At 37.8% G+C, this 11689-nt stretch overlaps 3 protein-coding genes across 6 annotated transcripts; all 3 read left to right on the forward strand.

The window, feature by feature from the left end:
• Positions 1-272: 272 nt before the first annotated feature.
• On the forward strand, positions 273-4164 carry LOC121223727 (uncharacterized). Its single transcript, XM_041105983.1, has 3 exons — positions 273-1118; positions 1404-2874; positions 2988-4164. Exons 1-3 carry the CDS (start codon positions 797-799, stop codon positions 3178-3180), a joined length of 1986 nt encoding a protein of 661 aa, XP_040961917.1. The 5' UTR covers positions 273-796; the 3' UTR covers positions 3181-4164.
• A 505-nt stretch (positions 4165-4669) lies between these two features.
• LOC107912249 (peptide chain release factor 1, mitochondrial) lies at positions 4670-8529 on the forward strand. Of its 3 annotated transcripts, XM_041105984.1 has the most exons (11): positions 4675-5095; positions 5189-5289; positions 5385-5483; positions 5789-5972; positions 6058-6106; positions 6277-6355; positions 6477-6551; positions 6626-6703; positions 6911-7069; positions 7784-7879; positions 7962-8529. In XM_041105984.1, exons 1-11 carry the CDS (start codon positions 4942-4944, stop codon positions 8154-8156), a joined length of 1269 nt encoding a protein of 422 aa, XP_040961918.1. In that variant the 5' UTR covers positions 4675-4941; the 3' UTR covers positions 8157-8529. The 3 variants fall into 3 exon arrangements, 2 of the variants coding, with proteins under 2 accessions (XP_040961918.1, XP_040961919.1); XR_005921071.1 differs by lacking the exon at positions 7962-8529 and having other exon boundaries at positions 4670-5095; positions 6911-7196; XM_041105985.1 differs by lacking the exon at positions 4675-5095 and having other exon boundaries at positions 5381-5483.
• A 1014-nt stretch (positions 8530-9543) lies between these two features.
• LOC107912250 (protein RADIALIS-like 3) lies at positions 9544-11689 on the forward strand. 2 transcript variants are annotated; one of them, XM_041105986.1, is made up of 2 exons: positions 9544-10749; positions 10843-11689. In XM_041105986.1, the coding sequence occupies exons 1-2, from the start codon at positions 10463-10465 to the stop codon at positions 10862-10864; spliced, it is 309 nt and encodes a 102-aa protein (XP_040961920.1). In that variant the 5' UTR covers positions 9544-10462; the 3' UTR covers positions 10865-11689. The 2 variants fall into 2 exon arrangements, with proteins under 2 accessions (XP_040961920.1, XP_016695824.1); XM_016840335.2 differs by having other exon boundaries at positions 9567-10749; positions 11355-11689.

Here is an 11689-nt window from a genome sequence, read left to right on the forward strand (position 1 = left end):
ATAATATTAACTTTAGTATTTAATTTAGATTTTAAGATTATTTTCAATGAAAAGTTAAATAATATTATCAATTATTTTTTATTAAATTAATTTTAAAAATTGAAAGAAGACTTCACAATAATCAAATTGTATTTAATGAATTAAACATAAAATTATATAAAATTACAATAAAAATAAATATATTCTATTAATAAAATCATGAAAATTAATAGGAAAATTTTAAAAATTGTGAAACTCAAAATATATTAAGCCATTCTTAAAAGAAAAAAAGAGGGAAGATGAGGCGTCGATTGACCATTTGGCGTTCTCCCTACACCATGCCTTAGTGCATTCAATCTCAACCAACAACCATTGGTGCAGTTAACGCAGTGCCGCGTTAATCAGCGAAAAGGAGAAGATAAAAAAAGAAAAGAAAAGAAAAAGACTTTTAAATGCCGTGTTGAATGGTTGAGTGTACATATATTCCAAGTCTCACCCCACAAGCGTAATCAAAGGGTTAGAAAACTTACAACCACGAACCCCCCCTTCTTATCTATATTAGAAATTAGATCCTTCACCAAACTAGGCCTAAGCAAAAGCACAAAGCAAAGTAGAGATTCATCATCTTTAGTCTTCAAGACTCACTCCAAAGCAGAGCAAGCAAAATAATATAAGAGAAGATCAGAGCTAAGCAATTCAAAGCAGAGCAGAGGCAGAGGGAAGCAAACAACCCAAGCCAATTTTTTCTTTAGTTCTCTTTGATGCTATCTTGCGCCTAGCTACTGTCTTTTTTTTACCATTCTATCGTGCGCCACTCATGGGAGGAGATGTAACCGGACCAATCACCTCCGCCGTCGTTGCCACCTCGGCAGCCGCGGCAGCCCCACCCTTTGGTGGAGGCGCGGCTGAATCTCAGTACGTTGCGGCGAAGACGTCGGTTTGGTGGGACATAGAGAACTGCCAGGTCCCTAAACATTGCGACCCGCACGCGATCGCGCAGAACATTAGTTCGGCGCTGGTTAAGATGAACTACTGTGGGCCCGTTTCCATCTCCGCCTACGGCGACACCAATCGGATTCCTTCTTCTGTACAGCAGGCGCTTTCAAGCACCGGCATAGCACTCAATCATGTCCCCGCTGGTAACATAATCAACACCACCTAAGTTCCTTTATATCTTAATTTTCTTAAATAATAGTAATTAAAGCTTGAATCATTGCTTTTTATTGTGTTAATTTTGCAATGATCAGGAGACATTAAGGCAATATTTTAGAAACGTGGTTTTTCCCTACTGATCTTTGAAAAAATGGTTTACTGTGCTCCTCCGCTCGAGGGTTTATTTTATTTTTGTCTTGAAATTAAATACTGAACTTAAGATGTTATAGAAAAAGAAGGTTGTTGATTAATTGAGGTTTCTGCATGGGCAGGTGTGAAAGATGCGAGCGATAAAAAGATTCTAGTTGATATGCTGTTTTGGGCAGTTGATAATCCGGCTCCCGCTAATTATCTGTTGATTTCCGGCGATAGGGATTTTTCTAACGCTCTCCATCAGTTACGCATGAGGAGATATAATATTCTCTTGGCGCAGCCTATGAAGGCATCAGCACCCCTGGTTGCTGCGGCCAAGAGTGTATGGCTTTGGATGAGTCTTTCAGCTGGTGGACCTCCGCTTTCGAGGTGTGAATCAACTAAACTTGCCAATGGTCACAATAGTTTTAACCCTGAAATGTATAACCCGATTCCTGAAGTGGTCCAGTATATTCAACCAATGGTTTTCAGTTCTGAAAATGGTACATTGGGGAATCAAAATGTGCCTAGTTCTGGAAGGAATGGCGATAGCAAATATAAAGGGAAATATATCAGGAAAACCCCCTATCAGCCAAGCATGTCAAGAGCCTCTAGTGCGCCAACAACTATCATTCAAGAAAATACTAACAATGGACACCCTTACCATTCAGAATATTCACAGGCAATGTCATTTAAAAAAGCACCGCATGAATTTTATGGTGGCAGTGACCCTGCTGTCTCTGCAAGCAAGTCTACTCCTAACTTCTTTCCTAGCAATCCTAACCATTCAGGGAGTAACAATGGTAATTTCATGGGCATCCATCAAAATCATCATCCTCATTCATTGAGGCCAAATAACCTTCCTCTGCAACCAGTGTCTGCTCAAGATAATTTGTTACCCCCTAATGCACAAAGTCATGGTTTCCGTCCAATGCCTCCTAGAGTGGAGGGGCCTAGATATTTGGCCCCACCAAATATGCCTGATATTGGTAAGTTAAATTTTTCTCAGCAGTCCAATTATGCTCAAAAACCTTCTAATTTTCCCCATCGAATCGGAGAAGAGTTTAAAACAAGCTCTATCGATTCATTGCCTAATCAAGGTATCTTAAGTGTACCGCAAAAGAGCCATGTGTCGCACAACAGCCAAGCAAGCGAGCACATTAGTAATAGGTATCCGCGTGGCCCTGAATTTCTACCTCCATCATCCTCACCAATTTCTAACAATGGCACTTGGGGAGCTCAAGGACGCTCACCACCATCTGAATATGTGCAAGGTCTAATTGGTGTTATCTTACTTGCATTAAACACACTGAAAAACGAAAAAATTATGCCTACTGAAGTGAACATTACTGATTGCATTCGTTATGGAGATCCAAAACACCGCAATACTGATGTAAGGAGGGCTTTGGATAGTGCAGTTGAGCAACATATGGTATTGAAGCAAACTTTAGGTTCAATGCAGTTGTATGTTGGTAGAAATGAGAAACTATGGAAGTGTGTCAATCCTATTGGTGGGAACCCTAATCAGTACTCGAAGACGACATGGGAGGGAATACAAAAGTTTTTATCATCCCCTGCTGGACGATCAGCAATGATGGCTTCTCAATGCAGGTAACTTTGCTTTGATGATCTTCTCTCTGTTTCTCTTGTTTTGACTTTTTTAGTAGCCAGCCCTAGGTTTTATAGTGGGATTCCTTTAGCCTAAATTTTTATCAAATTTGCAGATATGAAGCGGCTTTGGCTTTAAAAAAGGCATGCTTGGAAGAATTTGCTTTAGGTGATGCTCTCCTGATCTTGAATATGATAATTTCCATGAAGAAATGGATTACACTTAATCAATCAGGATGGCAACCAATTACAGTCACCCTTCCAGAGGCAGAGTCGATTACTGAAACGGGTACTGGAACTGCTGCTTGATCTGATCAAGAGTATTTTTGGTACTGAAAGTGATTCTAAGGTGATGAAAGACGATAAGCATTGTGTTTGGGGGGTGGGGGGTGGTAAGAAACAAGGGTACTTAGGCAAAAAAACACAAATAATCTAGTATCAAGAAAGGTGGTGGTGGGGCTGTGATATTTGGATCATGACGAAAATAAGTAGGAATAGGTTTTCAATCATTTCATGTATTTGTTTTGTTTTTTTTTTCCTTTTATCTCGATTTGCTGCGATACTATATCAGGGAACTGCAGAAGGGGAAAAGGGTTTAAGAAGAAGATGGAGTTAGGCTGGAAATGATCAGGATCAAGGGTCAGATTTTAAGTAATGAATTCATTCTCTGCGACCATGTGGATTTGGTATATGTACGAGCTATCGCTAGTATGTTTGGTTGTTGCTGGTATTGATTGAGAAGTCATATGCTAAAGGCTTTCTTCTCTCCAGCGCAATTTATTCAGAATTTTACTGCTAGGGGTAGTTGTAATCTTTTGTTTGTTTCGGCAGATGCTTACATGTTGCTTTATTGAGCTGGGTTCTAGTTTCAGCTTGTGTATATACCATCTGCAGTATCTCCACCCGTTTCAGCTTTATTTGAGATGTAGCGAGGCTTCCGGATCCCGTCAGACAGGTTCTTGTTCAGTTGCTGCTTTATAGTGATGGAAATGACAAAAAGTGGCAAAGATTCATGCGACTATAGACCTTATCAAAGCTGTCAAAATGGAACTTTATTTATTCGGAGGTCATGGAATGTTACTATGATAAGGGAGTTTTATTCCTGGCGCAGTACATTGTAAGTAATTTTTAAGCCTTTATGGGCCAAAATCATGGCCACTACTACTATGAAAAACTGAAGTGAATTGTATTAGCATGAGCCTTGGAAATGGTTGTTCTTGTATCCTTGATTCCTTGAAGTACATACTTGGAAAATGTTTTACATTGAATGGATTTGGCTAGTTGCAATTTGTACACATTTGGTCACTTAATTCGAAGCAAGCAGTGGAAGCTAAAATCTTCCAAAGTAGAACAAACCAAATTCATTAATTTCAATCCAAGTACAAGAAAAGTGAGGTAAATAAAAAAAATCTAAAAGAAACCCTAAAACACCAGAGCTAAGAGCAACATAAAGGAGGTAAAAGAGGGAATGAAACAAATAATTTAAAATAAACTAAAAGTGAGGATTGTCTTGTACGTTTTTGCATTGTTTCACTCAACTTTATAATTTGTTTATAAACATAATTTCAGTATGTGTAATATTTTTCGTATAATTAATAAAGATAATATACATAACTTATCTCGTACATTAGTAGAGCAACTTGAGTTTTACCCTTCTTACAATCACCCCGCATTTTACTGGGGCTGAGTCACCTCATGATTTTTTTAACTTCCGGTGTTGTGTTCTTTTCTGGTAATAATGGGGAGGTTTTAAGGGTTTACTGCTGGAGAAATTGGCATGTGATGTGGTCGCCGCGGGGCTCACTCAATATTTACTCGTACAGTGAAACGTCGACGCCATGTTGGAGCAACTTATGGTTTCATTGGATCTGAAATCTGAGTTTCTGGGCCTCTTTATTATCCATTCCTAGATGATACCTGGGCCGCCTGTTCCTGGCCCTTAATTTCCCATCACCTGAAGACGGAGCCAAGTCCCCAACTCGCAAGGCAGGCAATTCTTCCGCCGGAAACTGAACAACAAACACAGCTTAGCAATTCATAAGGCGAACTGAAGTAAAAGAAGAAATAGTAATGAAGAGACTCAGTCGAGGGCTTATTCCGTGCATGAATTCATTGAGGCAAATTCAAGTAGCAAAATCAAATCCCCATCCTCGTAATCAAAGATCATTTCTTTTACCCGCGATTCCCAACATTTTTCTTTCTTTTTGTCGCTATTATTCCACCGGTAAGCCTTTTTATGTACTTACCAGATTATGTTTCAGAAGAAAAAAAAAGTGTAGCTTTCGATTCATTGGAACAATATTCTCGTAATGGGCAGAGCTGCAACCTCAGCTTTCTACTGACCTCCTGAAAATAATGGAACAAAGATTAGTCGCTATTGAGCATAGGAGTGCTTTTCTCGAGAATTTCATGAACCAGGTAATATCTTTTAATTTCAAATTCTTTTATGCTTCTGTTTAATTGTATTTTGATTTTTTTTTTAAATTGAGCTTGTGGGTGTTGTTTGAAGACAGCCAGAAGCCTCACCTACCGAGTATTCGAAGGCTAACAAAGAGCTTCATAAACTTAGGGACTCAATGGACTTCATAAATGAGCTGAGAACCAAACAGAAGGTATATTTTTGTCTTCATTTTCTGTCTTGTACTAATGTTCTGTATACAGTTTTATTCTGTGTCGATGAATCAACCTTTTGTCCCTTGTCTGAAGGTATCATGTATCTTGTATATTTCCGTAGCTTTCCTAATTAAGCCTTCAGTAAGTTGACCTGTGTTGATAAATGATGACATAGTATACATACTATGACCCTAGAGGTATCTTTATGCGTTATCCTATTGTTTCCTATAGTTGCTATTATGTTGTGATTTGGTCCAATGAGGATGCTGTTTTAAGTTTCCTTTTTGTTCCCCATTTTAAGTAGGAGATTGATAGTTTGAGGTCATTGATGGCTGAATGCCCCAATGATAAAGACATGCTTGAGATGGCAACTGAGGATCTTGGTAAGGCTTTGGAAGAAGAGAAAAGACTGCAGAACTTGTTACTCAAGTTGTTACTTCCTAGAGATGATGCTGATGAGAGGGACTGCATTTTGGAGGTTAGAGCAGGTAATAACTATATGTTGAGGTGGCACATGAATACTGTTTTTTGTCATTGTTTTTTGTTGAATATTTTTCCTGCTTTTTTAATCAGGAACTGGTGGGGAGGAGGCTTCTTTGTTTGCGATGGATGTGTTCAAAATGTAAGTCAGTACAACATGGTGTCATGGTCTGTGCATGAATCACGAGTTTTTTCAGAAGCTGCTTATCTGAGTTTTTACATGGTACACATGGTGTCATGGTCTGTGATGAATCACGAGTTTTTTTCAGAAGCTGCTTATCTGAGAATTCTTTACTTGGATGGTTACAACAGGTATGAGAGGTACTCACAGAAGAAGGGGTGGAAGTTTGAAGTGGTAGATATAGCAGAGTCTGATCTGAAAGGGTATAAGGTATCTATTTCATCTTGTGTGTTTTCTAGGATCTTGGTCTTTCTAAAGTTTATGGAATTATCTTGTGGAGCTTATCTCCTGTCCGCATCACAGAACCTTGACTTCTTGTTCTCCTTATCAGGAAGCTAGTGCAGCAATCTCAGGAGCTGGTGTTTATGGGAAACTTAAATTTGAGAGTGGAATTCACAGAGTTCAGGTTTTTGTTTCCGACTTTTTAACATGCAATATAATGCTTTAAAGCCCAACATAAACGGCGTTTTCTTTTGGCAGCGTGTTCCTGTGACAGAGAAGTCTGGACGGATCCACACTAGTGCTGTATCAATTGCTGTTCTCCCTCAGGCTGATGAGGTGCTTAAGGATATGTTTTGTGTTTCAATTGTTTTTTTTTTATCTGTTTGGAAGATTGTTAGATTATTTTGTTGGGAGTTTTGTCGGGTTCTCAGACTGCTCATACTAGTTTTGGACATTCCATTGTCACAGTTTATCTGATTTATATTTTTAATTACTATATCCTTTTTGCCTTCTCTGATTGATGTTCTTGTTGAGGTTCTGCAGGTAGATGTCCGGTTAAGGAATGAAGATTTGAGAATTGATACTTACAGGTCTGGTGGTTCTGGCGGTCAACATGCAAACACCACCAACAGTGCAGTTAGAGTCACACATTTTCCCACTGGTATAACAGTAACTATACAGGATGAACGATCCCAGCATATGGTAAAGAGTACTCAAATGTTGTAGTTTGGATTCTTTTCTGTTGAGATCTTTTGCTTTGAACTTCATTTTTTCCATACTGTGCAGTAGTGTGCCAAGACATACTTGTGAAGTTTGCAGCCTTTCTTAGGTTTTTTTTTGACCTTGGCGTGATTTATTTGTTTCAATATCATCTAAACAGAGAAAAGAGTTTTTCGTTTGAAAAGTTAATGATGCATGCTTAATTTTTATCCACATTGCTAGTTTCAGCTTTTTGGCAATTTTACTGCCCTATCATGTAATGTCTTTAGAAACTACCTCTACTTGTTTGTATATAGAGAAGGCACTTTATCAGTTGAAACTTGACTTTCAACCTGGTCTTAGGTATGAATCTCAGCATGGGGGAGAGTTATCTCTATTTGTGTAAGATCTGTGGGTATGCGCATGAAGTGGAAAAGAAGCTAGTCTTGCATAGATAGCTTTGTATTTCTGTATTGACTTGATTGCATCCATGAGGACAGAAAGTTATAAGTCTTTGAAACTTTCTGGTTACTAATATATATGGCATATTTAAGGTCTCTTAAGTAAAGCATGCAATCTATGGTTATATGTTAGATATGGACTTTAACTTGAAAGCACTAAAATATGAATTTGGATGGTTTGCTAAACAGTATCATCCATCGATATTTTTATCCTGGTGCTTTCGTAACTACCCCTTCTTTTTGCTTCCTATGACAGAACAAAGCTAAGGCCCTTAAAGTACTGTGTGCAAAGCTGTATGAAATGGAGAGGTCCAGAATTCAGACAAGCCGATCAAAGCTTAGATCTGAACAGGTATGGGTTACTAAGAGATGAAATTTTAGATTCTGTCCTTCAGATCCAGATGATTGGGAATTAATCACTTTGATATTAATAGATTGGTAGTGGAGATAGATCCGAGCGCATTCGAACCTATAACTTTCCTCAAGGGCGAGTCACCGATCATCGTGTCAGCATCACTTATCATGCAATAGATGATGTGATGCAGGGAGAGAATTTGGATGTCTTTGTGGATGCTCTTCTTTTGCAACAGGAAATGGATGCAATTGCAACCTTCAGTTCTGATCAATGACGTTTATTACGGGTAATGTCTTACCCGTCTGCAGAATTTTATTTGCCTCATCATTTTCACACATGAAACGGCCATACCCTTTGTTCTCTTGCAACCTGAATCTTTAAAATATTCAACTTCATATTGGTGATGCATGGACTAACAGAGAGGAACAGGCAATTACATTTTCATGACATGTGCTATCGCCTGTTGTATCTTTTACTGATTGTTCTGGGAGCAATTACAGCTTTACAATATTATTATGTAGCGTGTTACACAGATATTATAGGCTTAATTAGAGTTGACATATGTATGGTTGCCCCCACCTGATTTTTAGCAGACTCGATAGCCATGTATTACAAGTTTGCAATTAATATCTTTTTCCCTTACTAAAGCTGTGACTGAGAATGGTTACTCAACATATTTGCATCCAAACTACCAACTGGACTAGTATTAAAGTGTATTTAATCTCATCCAATCCCTGTTTAAAGAAGCTCGTGGGCATGAGATTGACTAGTTTTTAAGTCGTCCTTTGTTGGCATGTGAGCCATTTGGGCCACCTAGACACCGACCCTATATAAACCGGTAAGATAACACCAATCGAGTTGCTTCCACCCAGGAGAAATTGATGGCTCATGCCACTAGACAGACAAAATTCCATGATTGCAATCCTCCGGCTCCTAAACAAAACCAAAACTATTAGAATCATATAAAATTAGATTGCCTAAAATAAAAGTCTATTAGTTTAGCATTAAAATCAAATGACGAATATGACTGGATGGGATTTGGTTGATGCGTGGGCGGTGGGGTACGGTTTTCACCTTTCTTACTCGTCCGGCTGAAATCATTATGTGGGGGCAACAACTTCGTCATGGAAAATGTCGCTACTTCTTTTCTTAAAATGAAATCTTCCCACTTTTTAATTCTTGACTTGAAACAAAAATTTTTACAAAAAAAAAAATTATGGACTCACGTGAAGCGATGAAAAAAATCATTATATTTTTAAATCATTAAGTTGTTAAGTCCTTTTTGAAGTCGACTTGTGAGTTTCAAGTGACGAGTTAAAAATCAGTACAGTGGATCAGTATCCATCAATAAGTAGAAGATTGTACTTTAAATTCAAAGTCAATTTGATGATTAGTATCAGAAATTGAAGAAGAGAACTGTTTGAGTTTTGGTTTGTAAATTCGTGACGTTTAAAATTATTTTTGAATTGTAGAAGAGAAGTAAAATGATAACTTTCAATTGGTGTAATGATTTTAATAGTCTAGTGGCTTAAATGAAAACTTTTGAATAATTCGTTGAGTGATCGAAATGTATATTTACTAATAGTTTAATAACTTTAGTTGTAGTTTACCCTTGATACAATTATATGATGCTAATTGATGTGTTTATTAGGAAAGCCCTCGAATATGGTTAAAATCGATTGGGGGGTCCCAAAAGTGTCCGGACTGAAGGAGACAGGTTAACACATCAATTAAAAGGCAAACCAAAACCTTACCCTAAGAAATGAAGAAGGAGAGTTTTGAGTGGCAACGACGGGGTCCAATAAGGGAAAAAGAAGAGAGGCGGTAAATGTATGTTTTCTTCTGCAACCAAGTCTATTCTAGCCATTAAAAGGTCCTTGAAAATGACCCCCCGTTCTCAACTGTAGTAATTACTTGAGAAAAATCAAGCAAAGATGTAATCCTGCCCACAAAAGTCTCTTTCTTTAGTTTCAAGGTAGAAAAATTTGGGAAAAATGTGATAACTTTTTGTTGGCTTCAAGATAAAATCTTGGTAGATTCGTTTCCATTATTGGGTTTTATAATTACTTTAATATTGCATGTAATGCTGTATTTGCCGGATCTTACAATATTTTAGAATCCGATGCAATGTAATACGTATAGGCAAGAAATGGTTAGTGAAAGTCCTCAAGTTTTGTCTGTTTTCCGCCATTGATTCTCCTGTTTTAGACCCTGATTGATTAAATTAATGGTACCATTATTTTACGTTGAGTTCATTTTTAACTTTTTTTAATATTTTTTCATCGCCCATGGTTAGATCTAAACTAAAAAAAAATTCCACCCTGTTGTATATTTGACAAAAAGACTCATCAAAGAAAAAAAAAACAAAAAAGGGGAAGATTTGCTGCTCAAAACAGGTATCTGACACCTCCCCAAAGACATAGGGGTGTTAGAATCTGGTCTGGAAAATCAAACTTAGTTTACCCTGTCCATTTTTTTCTTCGATGAATCCTAGAATGCAAAGCAATTATTATTAAGTCTTTCATTAATTGCCTCAAAAGAACCATTATTGAATTCGTCAAAGGAAAAAAGGGGTGACATATGGATAAGTTCCCTGATGTTCTGTGTGGTTGGAGCTGGGAGGAGAACAAGTTGTTTGAGCTGGCTTTAGCAGTGGTCGATGAACAACACCCTGATCGTTGGGAAGTGGTAGCCGGCATGGTTGGAGGGGAAAAAACTGCAGAAGATGTGCATAAACATTATGTCATACTTTTGGAGGATTTGCAGTTTATCGAATCGGGTAAACTCGACCATAAACTTGCCGAAACTCAGTCCTGTATTCAACTGGACTGCACTCAATCTGTATGCTGGACTGATGATGATAACAAGTACTCACGATTCTTTTTCTTTATTTTCTTCTTCTTCTACCAATTCTTTTTTATTCTTTTTCCCCTCTCTAATCCATATTCCTTATTCACTAGGATCCTTACAAATCACAGCTAAAGAGAGTAAATTTCGATATACATGCATCTGAGTTTGTTGACCCTATCATTTCTTCACGCATGCATAGCCAACTGGGCCAATTCCCCGCTCAACCTTGTCTTGGCCGTTCATAAAGGGACAAATACAGGAATCCTGTTTTCCAGCCCCAGGGAACAGTGCCTCTCAATCTAGGACATTTCATTGTTTCTACTTACCTTATTTGTTCCGTTTTTTCTTTCTTCTCCTGCATCGTAAATTCATAATGTCAAATTTCATAAGACAGGCATATTTCAGAGTGGTTAATGTGGATCAATGATTCTGCTATATTTATGTGGTTCTACTTCCATGATGATGAATTTTTAAACCATAAGCTTTTGTTATCCTCATTTTCTAGCAATCAATTAGTCTAGTTGTAGGCAGATTTGAAGTTGTTCCTTGCATAAGGCCAATCAGAGTTAAAACAGTGCTTTTTTTAGTTTCTGATGTTTAGTTGTTTCTCTGCGCCTTACAGCTTGCTGGTTCGATTAGACATAAATTGATCCCCAGAGCTACTGTATTGCTGGTTTATTATGAAAGCAGATTTGGTCACTGGTGGCTGTGCCAGAACTTACGTCCCACACGAATGCAGGTCATATTAATATATCAATTCTAATGTTATATCCCTTGTTCCTTGATGTAATCACTCTCTTCATTGTAAAACAGAATTTATGAAAAAAAAAATCAACTTTGCAATTTGTAGATAGTAGAAATGGGTCTTTGGGCCTTGTTTATTTGAAGCTGATGTCCCACACTTGTTATACTACTTCTTCAGTAAAAAAATTCCAGTTTTAGGGTGGATTTCTTTCA

The sequence above is a fragment of the Gossypium hirsutum genome, chromosome D11 (assembly GCF_007990345.1).
Source record: "Gossypium hirsutum isolate 1008001.06 chromosome D11, Gossypium_hirsutum_v2.1, whole genome shotgun sequence".
Classification (NCBI taxonomy): domain Eukaryota; kingdom Viridiplantae; phylum Streptophyta; class Magnoliopsida; order Malvales; family Malvaceae; genus Gossypium; species Gossypium hirsutum.